The sequence below is a fragment of the Pristiophorus japonicus genome, chromosome 12 (assembly GCF_044704955.1).
Source record: "Pristiophorus japonicus isolate sPriJap1 chromosome 12, sPriJap1.hap1, whole genome shotgun sequence".
In the NCBI taxonomy this organism is placed as follows: domain Eukaryota; kingdom Metazoa; phylum Chordata; class Chondrichthyes; family Pristiophoridae; genus Pristiophorus; species Pristiophorus japonicus.
Window position 1 is genome coordinate 207,510,975 of NC_091988.1, and position 18,758 is coordinate 207,529,732.

General features: G+C 44.5%; 1 protein-coding gene across 2 annotated transcripts in view; it reads right to left on the bottom strand.

Annotated features, from left to right (window-relative positions):
* Positions 1–18,758, bottom strand: part of ahcy (adenosylhomocysteinase) — a 75,878-nt gene that overhangs the window by 16,130 nt on the left and 40,990 nt on the right. For both annotated transcript variants that reach the window (XM_070896528.1, XM_070896527.1), the window contains 3 exons: positions 17,975–18,182; positions 14,486–14,573; positions 4,500–4,617 (listed from right to left, as the gene is read on the bottom strand). In XM_070896528.1, the coding sequence (XP_070752629.1) occupies positions 4,500–4,617; positions 14,486–14,573; positions 17,975–18,182 (414 nt within the window). The remainder of the gene's footprint in view (positions 1–4,499; positions 4,618–14,485; positions 14,574–17,974; positions 18,183–18,758) is intronic.

Genomic DNA, 18,758 nt, shown 5'->3' on the forward strand with positions numbered 1-18,758 from the left:
CAGTAGAGTGGACAAGGGAGAACCAATTGATGTGTATTTGGACTTTCAGAAGGCTTTCGACAAGGTCCCACACAAGAGATTAATGTGCAAAGTTAAAGCACATGGGATTGGGGGTAGTGTGCTGACATGGATTGAGAACAGGTTGGCAGACAGGAAGCAAAGAGTAGGAGTAAATGGGTACTTTTCAGAATGGCAGGCAGGTACCACAAGGTTCTGTGCTGGGGCCCCAGCTGTTTACATTGTACATTAATGATTTCGATGAGGGGATTAAATGTAGTATCTCCAAATTTGAGGATGACACTAAGTTGGGTGGCAGTGTGAGCTGCGAGGAGGATACTATGAGGCTGCAGAGTGACTTGGATAGATTAGGTGAGTGGGCAAATGCATGGCAGATGAAGTATAATGTAGATAAATGTGAGGTTATCCACTTTGGTGGTAAAAACAGACAGACTATTATCTGAATGGTGACAGATTAGGAAAAGGGGAGATGCAACAAGACCTGGGTGTCATGGTACATCAGTCATTGAAGGTTGGCATGCAGGTACAGCAGGCGGTTAAGAAAGCAAATGGCATGTTGGCCTTCATAGCGAGGGGATTTGAGTACAGGGGCAGGGAGGTGTTACTACAGTTGTACAGGGCCTTGGTGAGGCCACACCTGGAGTATTGTGTATAGTTTTGGTCTCCTAACTTGAGGAAGGACATTCTTGCTATTGAGGGAGTGCAGCAAAGGTTCACCAGACTGATTCCTGGAATGGCAGGACTGACATATCAAGAAAGACTGGATCAACTGGGCTTGTATTCACTGGAGTTCAGAAGAATGAGAGGGGATCTCATAGAAACGTTTAAAATTCTGACAGGTTTAGACAGGTTAGATGCAGGAAGAATGTTCCCAATGTTGGGGAAGTCCAGAACCAGGGGTCACAGTCTAAGGATAAGGGGTAAGCCATTTAGGACCGAGATGAGGAGAAACCTCTTCACCCAGAGTGGTAAACCTGTGGAATTCTCTACCACAGAAAGTTGTTGAGGCCAATTCACTAAATATATTCAAAAAGGAGTTAGATGTAGCCCTTACTACTAGGGGATCAAGGGGTATGGCGAGAAATCAGGAATGGGGTACTGAAGTTGCATGTTCAGCCATGAACTCATTGAATGGCGGTGCAGGCTCAAAGGGCCAAATGGCCTACTCCTGCACCTATTTTCTCTGTTTTTATGAATCCATTCCCCTATAAAGAGAGGGAATTGTGAATCTAAGGAGCCAGACCATATTGCTTTTGACAAGTTACTCTCCAAGAGCGAAGCCTCTGGCATTCATGGTAATTTATTGAGCTGAACTGGCTGGAAGGCCATAGGAAGAAAGTTGTGGTGTCCAGCAGGAATCGGTATTGGGACTGTTGTTTTTTTACTATTTTTATTAATGATCTAGATGTAGGTGTTGGCACGATCGGAGAGCTTGCCGATGATACCAAGATCTATGGCAGTGTTGGGACTGTAGACGATGCTCAACAGCTTCAGGCAGATGTCAATGTGTTGGGAGATTGCGCTCATGACTGGCAAGTAATGTTGAATTTGGAAAAGTGCAGCATTAAAGGGAAGTGGAGAAAGAAAGATCTGGGAGTTCTAGTGCATAGATCGCTGAAGGATCACGAGCAATGCCATGAAGTGATAGCTAAAGTGAAGGGTATTGGGGTGCATTCATAGGACAATTGATTATAAGACGAGGTGTACTATTTCGTCCTTGTATAAATGCAAGTCTTTCTTGTACAAGGCCATGGTTAGGTCCACGTTGGAATACTGTGTCCAGTTATGGCCTCCTCACATGGTGGGTGACAGAAGCTTTGGAAAGGATGTAGTGGAGAACCACTGGACCATTTCCCAGTTTAAAGCATTCCAGTTATATTGCATCTTAGTTGGGACTCGACACTAGAGAAGTGTAAACTTATGGATGATCTGATCAAAGTTTATAAGGTGAAGGGAATAGATGGTGCTGCAGTTGACAGTTGACAGTTTGTTCCAATTAAATGTGTTAGGGAGGACCAGGGTCACAATTTTAAGTTGCACAAGACCAAATTGAGGTTAGATGTCAGGATTACCCCACAGGAGGGGGGGGGGGGGGGGGGAGGGGGCAGGGGGAGAGAGATATTCAGAGGGAAAATCCAAATTGGCCTGAGTTTTCACTCCGCCCTGGAGATCAGAGTTTTTGGGTGGCATGGGGAGTCTATATATTGTGTGGGACAGGCTTGTCCAACAGTCAGTTACCATTAGATAAAACGCTGCTAGTAAATCGGTAAAATGTTCATTCTACGTGCAACCTGACCGATAGCTTTCATTGACTTTTCACAAGTACAAGTCAATGTGCAATGGGTAAATGGATTGTTTTGTGGTGAGGAGCCAGGTCGGTCTGTAATCTGTGAGGACTCAGCTGAGGGAGCAGCAGGGTGAGAGTTTCCTCTGGAAAGTAGAAAAACCAGTGACAGTTCACTGAAATTACACACGTGATTATCGGAGGCAGAACTGGGCTCGAGTAGATATATCAAATGTAACTGTACTCCAGCACGTCAATATAAATGGGCACGAATGAATGATCCACCGACAAATTGCAGGCTGGTGCCACGTGTAAATAAAAAATTCATTATTCACCACAAGCTCGCTGAGCATTTAGAAATACATTGGGTTAATCAATGTCAGTAAGCATAGATTTGTTAACAACAGTAGCCTGGTGGTTACTGTGCTGAGGGAGCTGCCCAGAAGTTAGTTTCAATCCAACCCTGGCACGTGGTGAGAATTAATTAATTATATCCATTTTAAGGCAGCAGCACATAGTGACTTGAGAGCTGCTGCTATATTGGAGAAACTCGCCCATAAGTTCAGTAATGTCTCCAGACAGGAACCGGACACCCTCATCAGACGGGCCAGGCACAGCCTGCATGTTTAGCTCAACGTCAGCAGCATAACTGCGAATGGCCAATAAATTTGAGCCTGAGGGTTCTCTCATCCCCAGAACGAACAATAAAATACCATTTTTGACTAAGTTTTTTTTTTAAAAGTGACATTTAAGGAAATGCAGTTGACAATGTATATGAATTTTCAGAAAGCATTCGATAAGGTGTCTAAAATTCAGGTGCTTGGTACAAGAGGAAACGTGACCGTTTGGATAGAAAGTTGTTTGATGGTCTGGAGTTGGGGTAACAGGGTTTTTCTCAGGTTGGGGTAACCCATTGGCTAGTGTCAGTAAAACTTGTGTTTCCAGTATTTACGGACAATTTGTATTTGAGCATAATCTCCAAATCTGCCGTACATCCTATGTAATTTTGAACACCTCCATCAAATCTCCTCTTGACCTTCTCTGTAAGGAGAACAACCCCAGCTTCTTCACTCTCTCCAAATAACTGAAGTCCCACATCCCCAATACCATTCTAGTAAATCTCCTCTGCACCCTCTCCAAGGCCTCGACATTATAAAGTGTGGTGCCCAAAATTAACAATACTCCAGCTGGGGCCTAACCAGTGATTTATAAAAGTTTAGCATAATTTCCTTGCTTTGTATGGTATTCCTCTGCTAATAATTGCAAGGATCCCAGATACTTTTTAAACAGCTTTCCTAACTTGCCCTGCCACCTTCCAAGGTGTGTTTATACACCCCCAGGTCTCTGTTCATGCACCTTTTTAAAAATTGTACCATTTAGTTTATATTGCCTCTCCTACCAACTTCTCTGCATCTGCCATAAATTCAATTATTTCACCAGTTTGTCGATGTCCTCCTGGTCTATTACTATCCCTCACTGTTTACTATATTTACGAGCTTATCATCTGCAAACTTTGAAATTATGCTCTGAATACCCAAGTTGAGGTCATAGACAAAGAAACTTACAGCACAGGAGTCCGAAAAAGCAGTGGTGCTCAGTCCCATATCCCTGTAAGTTGCTCATCCCAAGGATCCACCCAACTCCACTTTATTATTTATGGAATAGCTTCCACCACCTTTACAAGTAGAACCTTCCAGATCCTGACAACTAAGTGAAAACATTCTCATCTCCCGAGAGATCTTTTCACAATTATTTTGAATCTGTGCCCTCCAGTTATTGACAGAGTCATTAATATACATGAAATAAGCAGTGATCCTATCCATATACAAACGGCACTACCCTCATAAATCCTCTCCATTACTTCAAAGAACTCCTTCAAGTTAGTCAAACACAATTTGCCTTTAACAAATCCGTGCCAACTTTCATTTATTAGTCCATACTTTTCTAAATGCCAATTAATTTTGTCCCGGAGACTAATTGATGGAGCTCAGTGCTTTGAACATTTGCTGCTACTCGACTCTCCAATGTGCCTCAGTGGGACAGGAGCACCCTCTTGTGGGCCAGCACGGCACTGCAGTTTCCCTCACTTATCCGGTGATCTGTGTACAATTGCTAACTTTGTGCCAAATTAGGGCCAGTTTGTGCTGAGGGTTCAGAGTCAGAGCTGCACATTTGTAGCTCTGAAGTGGTCACCTACCTGGGCTTTAATGTTCACCTTCTTGGCTGCATTTTGGTTCAGCCATTTCACATCCAGCTCAATATCAAAATGGCCGATGTTACAAACAATCGCGTCATCTTTCATTTCTTCAAAGTGCCTGAGTGAGGAAAGGGCAGAGGAAGAGGGAATAAAGGAAGGGGAATAAACATCAGGATCGAGGCAATTTAAACAATTAGACAGTTCACCCCGGACGATGGAATTGCTGCGTGAAGGAAGAGGTAAGAATCAGAAGCTTACAGCACGGAAGGAGGCCATTCGGCCCATCGTGTCCGGGCCGGCCGACCAACAGCTGTCCCAGCCTAATCCCACTTTCCAGCTCTCAGTCTGTAGCCCTGCAGGTTACGGCACTTCAGGTGCACATTCAAGTATTTTAAAAATGTGGTGAGGGTTTCTGCCTCTACCACACTTTCAGGCAGTGAGTTCCAGACCCCCACCACCCTCTGGGTAAATAAATTTCCCCTCATATCTCCTCTAAACCTCCCCCCAATTACTTTAAATCTGTGCCCCCTGGTTGTTGACCCCTCTGCCAAGGGAAATAGGTCCTTCTTATCCATTCTATCCAGGCCCCTCAATTTTATACACCTTAATCATGTATCCCCCCCAGCCTCCACTGTTTCAAAGAAAACAGACCCAGCATCTCCAATCTTCCCTCAGCCAAAATTCTCCAATTCAAGCAACATTCTTATAAATCCCCTCTGCACCCTTTCCAGTGCAATCACATCTTTCATGTAATGTGGTGACCAGAACTGCACGCAGTACTCCAGCTGCGGCCTAACCAGTGTTTTATACAGTTCAAGCATAACTTCCTTGCTCTTTTATTCCATGCCTCGACTTGTCATGTATGTACATGCTGTTTGTAGCCACCAGATGGTGTCATTGTTGGAGGCCACTGAGCAGCACACACATGGTGCTGCTCGGGTATAAAAGGCCAGCCATTTGGTGAGTCAGGCACTTTGGGCCGTAATAAAGCAGAAACAAGGTTGAATATTGTTAGGTTAATCAGTACTCAGTTTGTACCTTTATTGCATACATACCACGACTAATAAAGGCAAGTATTCCAAATGCGTTCTTAACCACCTTATCTACCTGGCCTGCAAGGGGACATAGTCTCAGGGAACGAGGGTCTAGCGAGAAGGAGGAACTGAAGGAAATCCCTATTAGTCAGCAAATTGTTAGGGAAATTGATGGGACTGAAAGCCAATAAATCCCCAGGGCCTGATAGTCTGCATCCCAGGGTACTTAAGGAAGTGCTAGAAATAGTGGATGCATTGGTGGTCATTTTCCAACATTCCATGGACTCTGGATCAGTTCCTATGGATTGGAGGGTAGCTAATGTAATCCCACTTTTTAAAAAAATGGAGGGAGAGAAAAAACAGGGAATTATAGGCCAGTCAGCCTGACAGCAGTGGTGGGAAAAATGTTGGAATGAATTATTAAAAATGTAATAGCAGCGCATTTGGAAAGCAGTGACAGGATCGGTCCAATCAGCATGGATTTATGAAAGGGAAATCATGCTTGACAAATCTTCTTGTTTATATCCTCAAAAAAATTCTAGTAGAGTGACCAAGGGGGAGCCAGTGGATGTGGTGTATTTAGACTTTCAAAAGGCTTTTGACAAGGTCCCACATAAGAGATTAATGTGCAAAATTAAAGCACATGGTATTGGGGATAATGTACTGACGTGGATAGAGAACTGGTTGGCAGACAGGAAGCAGAGAGTAGGAATAAACAGGTCCTTTTCAGAATGGCAGGCAGTGACTAGTGTGGTACCCGCAAGGTTCAGTGCTGGGACACCAGCTATTTACAATATACATTACTGATTTAGACAAAGGAATTGAATGTAGTATCTCCAAGTTTGCAGATGACACTAAGCTGGGTGGCGGTGAGAGCTGTGAGGAGGATGCCAAAAGGCTGCAGGGTGACTTGGATAGGTTAGGTGAGTGGGCAAATGCATGGCAGATGCAGTATAATGTAGATAAATGTGAGGTTATCCACTTTGGTGGTAAAAACAGGAAGGCAGAATATTATCTGAATGGCGGCAGATTAGGAAAAGGGGAGGTGCAACGGGATCTGGGTGTCATGGTACATCAGTCATTGAACGTTGGCATGCAGGTACAGCAGGCGGTGAAGGCGGCAAATGGCATGTTGGCCTTCATAGCTAGGGGATGAGAGTATAGGAGCAGGGAGATCTCACTGCAGTTGTACAGGGCCTTGGTGAGGCCTCACCTGGAATATTGTGTTCAGTTTTGGTCTCCTAATCTGAGGAAGGACATTCTTGCTATTGAGGAAGTGCAGCAAAGGTTCACCAGACTGATTTCCGGGATGACAGGACTGACATATGGAGAGAGACTGGATCGACTGGGCCTGTATTCACTGGAATTTAGAAGGATGAGGGGATCTCAAAATTCTGACAGGACTGGACAGGTTAGATGCAGGAAGAATGTTTCCGATGTTGAGCAAGTCCAGAACCAGGGGTCACAGTCTAAGGATAAGGGGTAAGTCATTTAGGACCGAGATGAGAAGAAACTTCTTTACTCAGAGAATTATGAACCTGTGGAATTCTCTACCAAAGAAAGTTGTTGGGGCCAGTTCATTAGATATATTCAAAAGGAAGTTAGATGTGGCCTTTACGGCTAAAGGGATCAAGGGGTATGGAGCGAAAGCAGGAATGGGGTACTGAAATGCATGATTAGCCATGATCATATTGAATAGTGGTGCAGGCTCAAAGGGCCGAATGGCCTATTCCTGCACCTATCTTCTGTTTCTATTAAAACAGTGACTACACTTCAAAAGTACAGAAATTGGCTGTAAAACACTTTGGGACATCCAGAAGTTGTGAAAGGCACTATATAAATCCAAGTCTTTCTTCCTTATTTTTTGCATTTCGATACCCAAACCACTGAGCTTCCTATCTCTGGTGAGACATTGTAGAAGGCCCCAAGTACAGGCTGCACCCTTCCCCATAGAGAGTTCTGAAAAGTCACTGTCGGGGCTGCATCGTGCTTTCTCGGAGCCGTCGTCAGTGAGATTGGTGGCCTGAGTTCCTTTCCCAATACAAACAGCATTCAGACAGGAGCAAGGTCACTGCCATTCCTGTGCTGAATCGCTTTTGAACTTGTGCCGACTGCCTTAGTTGGTAGCATTCTCACCAAAGTTGTGGTTTTGAACATCATGCCTGGTCTTTCGCCGAAGACTATGTGCTGTGATGGTGGTGGGCTACTGGCCGTGGTGGTGGATTAACCGGTCATTTATTTAATTGCATGTTCGGCCGTTGTGGGTGCCAGCTTTGCCTACATACCAATCAGTGCACTCCAACAGTATTGCACTATGTGAAGTGTTATTACTGGGCACTGTGCCACCTACAGTTCTTGTACTAATTGCTGGTTTGTTTCTTGGAAATATTGCACAAAAGAAAAAAGGAAACCAGTTTTACTGGAAAGATTACCCAGGTGACCAAGCTGAAGTTGTAGATTAGCGTTTTGTACAATTGTGCAATAATTATACGAATAGAAATTCATGCATTTGTTTGACACACACAGTGCAATTACACAGGAGCAGCATTTCTCCCGTTCTCCCACTCGCACTTCAGCAGAAGAGTGACAGAAATCCCAGAATAATCCGAAAAAGTCAAACTGGAATATTTCCCTAATGGTGCGAGATGAGGAACTGTGGAGGAGCAAAGGGATTGAGGTGTCCAAGTACACCCGGCACTAAAGGCTCGTTGTCAGGTACAAAAAGGATAATGGAATGCTAGCCTTTATCTGAAGGGGGGCTGGAAACCAAAAATGAGGAAGTGATGCTTCAGTTGCACACAGCTCTGGTCAGACCCCATCTAGAGTGCTGCGTTCGGTTTTGGGCACCGCACCACAGGAAGGCTTTATTGGCCTAGGAGGGAGTGCAGCACAGGTTCACGAGAATGATACCGGGGCTAAAATGGTTATATGATGAAGACTGGTTTGTATTCCCTTGAGTTTAGACAGTGGAGGGGGTGATCTAATCGATGTTTAGATGGTGATCTAATTGAGGTGTTTAAAATGATAAAGGGATTTGATGGGGTAGAGGGAGAGAATCTATTTCCTCTGGTGGGAGAGTCCAGAACAATGAGCATCATTTAGAATTAGACTTGGGCTGTTCAGGGGTGATGGCAGAAGCATTTTTGCCACACACACAGTAGTGGTGGGAACCTGGAACCCTCTCTCCCCTAAAAGGCTGTGGATACTGGGATGGATAAATTGTTGGGTAAGGGTATGGCGGGATATGGATCAAAGACAGGTAAATGGAGTGGAGATACAGATCAGCCATGATTTAATGGCAGAACCAGAGCAGAACAAGCTCAAGGGGCTGAATGGTCTCCCCCTGTTCCTATACAAGAGGTTAGGAGAAATGTCTTTACTCAGATGGAGCATGAAATCATTCATCACAGGAATTGGTTGACAATGAGACCAATGTATATTTTAAGGAAAATTGAAAAATTAGAAGGACAGGAAGATACAGGGATCAGGGAAGAACACAGGGCAATATTAAGTTCCATGTTCCTCTGTAACAGCATAAATAGTCTCTACCAACGTTCCCTCAAAGCTTCGCAGCTACGTGGTAACGGGAAAGCTCCCACATAGGCTGCTCACTGGCTCCTCTACTCAACACCGCGCACAGGCGGTACTGTAAACACCGCACTGGTGGAACTGTAAACACCGCGCACAGGCGGAACTGTAAACACCACGCAATAAAAGAGGCCATGCAGAACAAAGCACAGCCTACAGGGAACATTGGTCTCCACCTCATTATTCACAGTGAAAGGTGTCATTGGAGTGTCAATGTGGCATCACATTTACATAATGTCATTGCACTGAAAGCGATGCGCGCTTTTCCCTCTCTCCCTGACAACATTCCCATCTCACAGGGGCAGTCTCCGGGACAAAGTTTCTACAAAACTTTATCTCCTTTACGAAAGGAGACAAGACTTTCATCCTTTTTATTGCAATGTCATTACACGCATTCGACACAATCGGCTCTCAACACAAGAGGTGCAACAGGTTGTTGGAGCAGGGACACTGCAATGGTTCAGCTGAGACCAGAGGCCATGTTATCTTTTAAGGGATATTTGGATACATGAAAAAGGAAAACAAAAAAGACAGGAAAAGGCAGGGCAGTGGTGGGGGGGGGCGGGGGGGGGAGAAATGACACGAGGGGGTGGGTGGGAAGAGACTAGACTTCCCCTCGAGACCTTATCAAGCAACACTTACTAATAATTTGCTTCAGTTTCTCAGGGGCTGTGCAGACATCCAAAATGGCAGTCAGGAAACTCCCGTCTATCATATTGCTTCAGGACAAGGAGGCGACTTTTGCTCCCACCTGAAGCAGCCTTTTGGCCCAATACCTGCTGGAGGTCCTAGTGGAACATAGGTTTGCCCTGAGGTAGCCAACCCACTCGGGAAACCAGGCCTGGGTATCGCCCGCAAATTACCACAACGTCGAGCAAGAGAGACCCTCTCGATCATCCCGACCCCCCCCCCCATTGATGCTGCTCCCAGCCCCCGAGATTCCTCCCCCATCCCAAGAGCAGAGGGACCTGGGGATGCATATTTACAAATCTCTGAAGGTGGCAGGGTTAGAAACATAAACATAGAAAATAGGTGCAGGAGTAGGCCATTCGGCCCTTCGAGCCTGCACCACCATTCAATATGATCATGGCTGATCATGCAACTTTAGTACTGCATTCCTGCTTTCTCTCCATACCCTTTGATCCCTTTTGCCTTAAGGGCCACATCTAACTCCCTTTTGAATATATCTAATGAACTGGCCTCAACAACTGTGTAGGGAATTGCACAGGTTAACAAGTTAGGTGAAGAAGTTTCTCCTCATCTCGGTCGTAAATGGCTTACCCCTTATCCTTAGACTGTGACCCCTGGTTCTGGACTTCCCCAACATTGGGAACATTCTTCCTGCCTCTAACCTGTCCAATCCCGTCAGAATTTTATATGTTTCTATGAGATCCCCTCTCATTCTTCTAAATTCCAGTAAATATAAGCCTAGTCGATCCAGTCTTTCTTCATGTCAGTCCTGCCATCCCAGGAATCAGTCTGGTGAACCTTCGCTGCATTCTCTCAATAGCAAGAATGTCCTTCCTCAGATTAGGAGACCAAAAGTGAACACAATATTCAAGGTGTGGTCTCACCAAGGCCTTGTACAACTGCAGTAAGACCTCCCTGCTCCTATATTCAAATCCTCTCACCATGAAGGCCAACATACCATTTGCCTTCTTCACCGCCTGATGTACCTGCATGCCAACTTTCAATGACTGATGTACCATGATACCCAGATCTCGTTGCACCTCCCCTTTTTCTAATCAGTCAACATTCAGATAATATTCTGCCTTCCTGTTTTCGCCACCAAAGTGGATAGCCTCACATTTATCCACATTATACTGCATTTGCCATGCAGTTGCCCACTCATCTAACCTGTCCAAGTCACCCTGCAGCCTCTTAGCATCCTCCTCACAGCTCACACTGCCACCTAGCCTAGTGTCATCTGCAAACTTGGAGATATTACATTCAATGCCTACGTCTAAATCATTAATGTATATCGTAAATAGCTGGAGTCCCAGCACTTAACCTTGCGGTACCCCACTAGTCACTCACTGCGTGTCATTCTGAAAAGGACCCGTTTATTCACATTCTTTGCTTCCTGTCTGCCAACCAGTTCTCTATCCATGTCGATACATTACTCCCAATACCATGTGCTTTAATTTCGCACACTAATCTCTTCTGTGGGACCTTGTCAAAAGCCTTTTGAAAGTCCAACTACACCACATACACTGGTTCTCCCTTGTCCACTCTACTAGTTACATCCTCAAAAAGTTCTGTAAGATTTATCAAGCATGATTTCCCTTTCATAAATCCATGCTGACTTGGACCGATCCTGTCACTGCTTTCCAAATGCGCTGCTATTACATCTTTAATAATTGATTCCAACATTTTCCCCACCACCGATGTCAGGCTAACCGGTCTATAATGCCCAGTTTTCTCTCTCCCTCCTTTTTAAAAAAAAGTGGGGTTACATTAGCTACCCTCCAATCCATAGGAATTGATCCAGAGTGTATAGAATGTTAGAAAATGACCACCAATGCACCCATTATTTCTAGCACTTCCTTAAGTACTCTGGGATGTAGACTATCAGGTCCTGGGGATTTATCGGCTTTCAGTCCCATCAATTTCCCTAACACAATTTCTTGACTAATCAGGATTTCCTTCCGTTCCTCCTTCTTGCTAGACCCTCGGTCCCCTATTATTTCCAGAAGGTTATTTGTGTCTTCCTTAGTGAAGACAGAACCAAAGTATTTGTTCAATTGGTCTGCCATTTCTTTGTTCCCCATTATAAATTCACCTGATTCTGACTGCAAGGGACCTACATTTGTCTTCGCTAATCTTTTTCTCCACATATCTATCTATAGAAGCTTTTGCAGTCAGTTTTTATGTTCCCGGCAAGCTTCCTCTCATACTCTATTTTCCCCCTCCTAATTAAACCCTTTTGTCCTCCTCTGCTGAATTGTAAATTTCTCTTAGTCCTCACTTTTGCTGCTTTTTCTGGCCAATTTATATGCCTCTTCCTTGGATTTAACACGATCTCTAATTTCCCTTGTTAGCCACGGTTGAGCCACCTTCCCAGTTTTATTTTTACGCCAGACAGGAATGTACAATTGTTGTAGTTCATCCATGTGATCTTTAAATGTCTGCCATTGCCTATCCACCGTCAACCCTTTAAGTATCATTCGCCAGTCTATCCTAGCCAATTCACATCTCATACCATCGAAGTTAACTTTCCTTAAGTTCAGGACCCTAGTCTCTGAATTAATTGTGTCACTCTCCATCTTAATCTCCATCTGTTTAAAAAAGGGGGGCAGACAAAAGGCAGGTAACTAGGCCGGTTAGTTTAACATCTGTAGTGGGGAAAATGCTTGAAGCTATAAAAGGAAGAAATAGCGGGACATCTAGATAGGAATAGTGCAATCAAGCAGACGCAACATGGATTCATGAAAGGGGAAATCATGTTTAACTAATTTACTGGAATTCTTTGAGGATATAACGAGCATGGTGGATAGAGGTGTACCGCTGGATGTGGTGTATTTGGATTTCCAAAAGGCATTCGATAAGGTGCCACACAAAAGGTTACTGCAGAAGATAAAGGTACGCGTAGTCAGAGGAAATGTAACAAAATTTGCAGATGACAAAGATTAGTGGGAAAGCGGGTTGTGTACAGGACACAGAGAGGCTGCAAAGAGATTTAGATAGGTTAAGCGAATGGGCTAAGGTTTGGCAGATGGAATACAATGTCGGAAAATGTGAGGTCATCCACCTTGGGAAAAAAAAAACAGTAAAAGGGAATATTATTTGAATGGGGAGAAATTACAACATGCTGCGGTGCAGAGGGACCTGGGGGTCCTTGTGCATGAAACAATGTCGGAAAATGTGAGGTCATCCACCTTGGGAAAAAAAAAAACAGTAAAAGGGAATATTATTTGAATGGGGAGAAATTACAACATGTTGCGGTGCAGAGGGACCTGGGGTCCTTGTGCATGAATCCCAAAAAGTTAGTTTGCAGGTGCAGCAGGTAATCAGGAAGGCGAATGGAATGTTGGCCTTCATTGCGAGAGGGATGGAGTACAAAAGCAGGGAGGTCCTGCTGCAACTGTATAGGGTATTGGTGAGGCCGCACCTGGAGTACTGCGTGCAGTTTTGGTCACCTTACTTAAGGAAGGATATACTAGCTTTGGAGGGGGTACAGAGACAATTCACTAGGCTGATTCCAGAGATGAGGGGGTTACCTTATGATGATAGATTGAGTAGACTGGGTCTTTACTCGTTGGAGTTCAGAAGGATGAAGGGTGATCTTATAGAAACATTTAAAATAATGAAAGGGATAGACAAGATAGAGGCAGAGAGGTTGTTTCCACTGGTCGGGGAGACTAGAACTAGGGGGCACAGCCTCAAAAACGGGGGAGCCAATTTAAAACAGAGTTGAGAAGGAATTTCTTCTCCCAGAAGGTTGAGAATCTGTGGAATTCTCTGCCCAGGGAAGCAGTTGAGGCTAGCTCATTGAATGTATTCAAATCACAGATAAATTTTTAACCAATAAGGCAATTAAGGGGTATGGGGAGTGGGCGGGTAAGTGGAGCTGAGTCCACGGCCAGATCAGCCATGATCTTGTTGAATGGCAGAGCAGGCTCGAGGGGCTAGATGGCGTACTCCAGTTCCTAATTCTTATGTTCTTAATTCTACTATTTTATGGTCACTTTTCCCCAAGGGGCCTCGCACAACAAGGTGATAAGGTGGTTAAGAACGTGTATTGTAAACTTGGCTTTGTAAATATGGGCATGGAATACAAAAACAAGGAAGGCATGATAAACCTTTACAAATCACTGGTTAGGCATCAGCTGGAGGATGTTAACACCTTGAGAAAGAGTACTGAGGATGTTTACCAGGAATGAAGGACTTCAGTTATGTGGAGAGACTGGAGAAGCTGGGATTTTCTCCTTGGAGCAGAGAAGGTCAAGGGGCGATCTAATGGAGCTGCCCAAAATGACATAGGGTTTTGATAGAGCAAGTATGAGAGACTGTCTCCTCTGGCAAGTGGGTTGGTAACCAGGGGTCATAAGACTTAAATTCATTGGCAAAACTTAAAAGGGCAAATGAGGATACATTTCTTCGATGGTTGTTAAGAGTCTGGAACTCACTACCTGAAAGGGTGGTGGAAGCAGATTCCATAGGAACTTTCAAAAATTAATGGACTTGAAGAGGAATAACTTGCAGTGTTATGGGGAAAAAGCCAAGGTGTGAGATTAAATTGGATAGAGAGCCGGCACAGGCACGACAGGCCAAATGGCCATCTACAATACAAAGTTACTCAGGTGAAACCAACACTGGGTCGGCTGACAAAAACCACGGAGTTCAGTGCCAGCCATTTCCTACCTTCCCACAATGACATCTTTGCAGCCTGTTGTTGTCACAAAGATATTGCCCTCTTTGCATGCCTCATCCATGGTCGTCACCTCATAACCTACAAGACAAATGAGTTGGATTGAGTTACACAGGAATCAATGCAGCAAAGAGCGAGCCCAAGGGTTTTCCATTAATAAAGCTCACATACTGAACTAGCCCAAGTCTAGGTCACAGCAGTTCAATCAAGTCTTTAATCCTCAATTTAAGTTAGTGTGGGAGGAGGAAGGGGGAAAATAATGAGAAAACATTTTACAGTTCACAGAGGAAAGTCTCGGTCTATGGCTTCCATATAAAATGTTTGTAATGTTTCAACACCGCCTCAAACGTTCCAATTGAGATGGTCAATATTTGACTCGGGAAAGCACCGTACGCAGAATGCGAGGGGAAGAAGAACTGCTTTGCATTGCTGCTGGAGGGAATAAATGGACTCTGGGACGGAGATGAAACTCTTTTTGGTTTCATCTCCGTCCCAGAGTCCATTTATTCCCTCCAGCAGCAATGCAAAGCAGTTCTTCTTCCCCTCGCATTCTGCGTACGGTGCTTTCCCGAGTCAAATATTGACCGTACGCAGAATGCGAGGGGAAGAAGAACTGCTTTGCATTGCTGCTGGAGGGAATAAATGGACTCTGGGACGGAGATGAATTGCTGGGGAAGAGTTGGCAGGTGTTATTCATTTTACTTTACAAGCAGCTCACTTTAACACTTCATCCTCAGCCTCTGGTTAAATAGGTAATTGAAATAAGTCATCGTGCCAACCATAAATATCTCTAGCTATTTCTGATGTTAGCAGTTGAGCTCTTACCAGAGTGTGTGCACCGTAAATACACATACCAAACAAAGTGGAAGGGTTTCATTTCCCAATTACATCATAAAAATGTACAGAGATTAAAGTTTGGGACTGACTTATAAAAGAAAGCGGAGCATTTCCTGAAGCAGCTGTAGCTCTCAATAACCCGGCGTTTAGTACATTATTTAACAACAGTGGAACAGGAGTAGGCCATTCAGCCACCCAGAACCTCAAAATAATAGGATTGGGCAGAGTCACAGATTTATGAAAGGAAAATCATGTTTGACTAATCTGTTTTTTTGTGAGGTTGTAACTAGTAGGATAAGGGGGGAGGGGGAACCAGTGGATGTGGTGTATTTGGATTTTCAGAATACATTTGATAAGGTGCCACACAAGAGGGTATTGAACAAAATTAGGGCTCATGGGATTGGGGATAATATACTAGCATGGATTGAGGATTGGTTAACGGACAGAAAATAGAGGTTAGGTATAAACGGGTCATTTTTGAGTCAGCAGGCTGTAACTAGTGGGTTGCCGCAAGGATCGGAGCTTGGGCCCCAGCTATTCACAATCTATATCAATGATTTGGATGAGGGGACCAAATGTAATATATCCAAGTTTGCTGATTATACAAAGCTAGGTGGGAAGGTAAGTTGTGAGGAGGATGCAGAGAGACTTCAAGGGGATATAGACAGGCTAAGTGAGTGGGTAAGAACATGGCAAATGGAATATAATGTGGAGAAATGTGAAATTATCCATTTTGGTAGGAAATAGAAAAGCAGAGTACTTATTAAAATGGAGAGATTGAGAAGTGTTGTTGATCAGAGGGACACGGGTGTCCTTGTACATGAATCACTGAAAGTTAATGTTCAGGTACAGCAAGCAGTTATGAAAGCAAATGGTGTGTTGGCCTTTATTACAGGAGGATTTGAGTATAAGAGTAAAGACGTCTTACTGCAATTATATAGGGCCCTGGTGAGACCACACCTGGAGTATTGTGCACAGTTTGGGTCTCCTTACCTAAGGAAGGATATACTTGTTATAGAGGGAGTGCAGCGAAGATTCAACAGACTGATTCCTGGGATGGGGGGATTGTCCTATGAGGAGAGATTGAGTAGACTAGGTCGATATTCTCTAGTTTAGAAGAATGAGAGGTAATCTCATTGAAACATACAAAATTCTTACAGGGCTCGACAGGGTAAATGCAGGAAGGATGTTTCCCCTGGCTGGGGAGTCTAGAACCAGAGGTCACAGTCTCAGAATAAGGGGTTGGCCATTGAGGACTGAGATGAGGAGAAACTTGTTCACTCAGAGGGTGGTGAATCTTTGGAATTTTCTAACGCAGAGGGCTGTGGAGGCTCAGTCTTCGAGTATATCCAAGTCAGAGATCACTAGATTTTTGGATATCAAGGGAATCAGAGATATGGAAATAGTGCAGGAAAGTGAAGTGAGGTAGCAGATCAGCCATGATCTCACTGAATGGCGGAGCAGGCTCGAGGGGCCAAATGGCCTACTTCTGCTCCTAATTCTTATGTTCTGCCATTCAAGGAGCTCATGGCTGATCTGCGACCTAACTCCATATACCCTTTGTCCCATATCACTTATTACCCTGGTTAACAAAAAGCTATCAATCTAGCATCAATTGCTGTTTGCGGAAGAGAGTGCCAAACCCCTACCACCCTTTGGGTTTAGAAGTGTTTCCTAATTTCACTCTTGAAAGGTCTGGCCAATTTTTAAACTATGCCCCCTAGTCCCAGAATCCCAAACCAGCAGGAATAGTCTCTCTCTATCTACTCTATCTGTTCCCCTTAATATCCTGAAAACTTCGATCAGATCACCCATTAACCTTCTCAATTCCAGGGAGTACAAGCCTAATTTTTGTAATCTCTCCTCGTAGTGTAACCCTTGGAGTCTGGGTATCTTTCTGGTAAACCTATGCTGCACTCCCTCCAAGGCCAATATACCCTCCCTCAGGTGTGGTGGCCAGAACTGCTCAGTGCTCCAGGTGTGGGCTAATCAGGGCTTTGTACAGCTGCAGCATAACCTCTACCCTACATTGAAATCCATTTGCCACAGTTTTGCTCGTTTACTTAACCCTTTAGTAATTCTATGCTTTCATCCACACTGCCTACAATGCTGCCCATCTTTGTGTCATCAGTAAATTTGGATAAATAGCTTTCTATGCCACAACAGTGTGAATGTCAAAGCACCAAGGCTGTGTCGTGTTGGGATAACTATACCGTCCTCATACATGGCTAGAAAAGCTGCAGCTGTGGTGCTGTGCCCGAGTTGCGATCTGATGGCACGCGCTGTCTGCGTTCTCACAATCTCCGTGTGAAAGCCAGAAAGTGTCATCGGGTTACTCAACAGTGCAGGCATCAAGTCCAAGCTCACCCATGTTCAGATCATTTCCAGGTGGTCAGTGGCAGCTATCACGAGTGGGAATCCTGGCTGATTTCCTGCACCCGAGCAGCCCTTGGAATATATCGCGATTGAACGGCAGGCTCGCGTGCGCTCTGCAGTCTCTCACCAGGTCTACAAGAACTTCAAAAGGCACATTTTAAACGAACTGACCTCGGAGTGTAAATGAAGCTGGAATTTAATTTTGTGACCAGACACAGTAAAGGGCATTCCTCAGACTTTGGTGGACTCCAGCATCATTTCATCCTTACCTTCCATAGCAGCCTGCAGAGCATTGATGGGGTCAATTTCAGTTACAATAACTCTGGCACCAAAAGCTCGCAGAGCCTGCACACAACCCTTGCCCACGTCACCATATCCTGCCACAACTGCCACTTTACCAGCAATCATAACGTCTGTGGCACGCTTGATACCATCAATAAGCGATTCTCGGCACCCGTACAGGTTATCAAACTTGCTCTGTGGAAAAGATGGGTTACAAATGAAAAACAAAAAATAACTTTGCTTCCCCCATCAATGTTCCCCGTTCTCTCAAAGGCATCAAGTCTTTGTTGGAGTAGAGTCCATGCAGGGACAGATTAACACACTGAGTTAGCAGCCCGGGGACTCAGCCCAATATGGTACCCCCGGTAAAACTCACCATAATGCAGAAAAACAGCATACAACCATTGGATCAGTTTAACTCAAGTGTAGCTTGTGATATTTTGCCGTATTATTAATGTGGTGTGTAAACGTTCTACGGGTCTATTTATTCATGCATTTTACTACACGTTTGTGCAGTAAAAGCTGCAAAACCCCATGAATTCTTAATCCTACTTGTATTTCATGGGCACCTCGAACCTTCGAGCACTTTGGCCAATTAGCTAGACGTCACGTGACCCTAGATACGGAGCTTTGGTCAGCTAATTGACAGCAGAGGTGGGCAGCAGAGTTGAGCCCAGTTTATCCTCACCCGACAGCCTCCATGCTGCACTTGGAGCAGCAGTTGCTGGATATAATTCCCGAATCGGAGCTCTACACAACTTACCTTCTCTC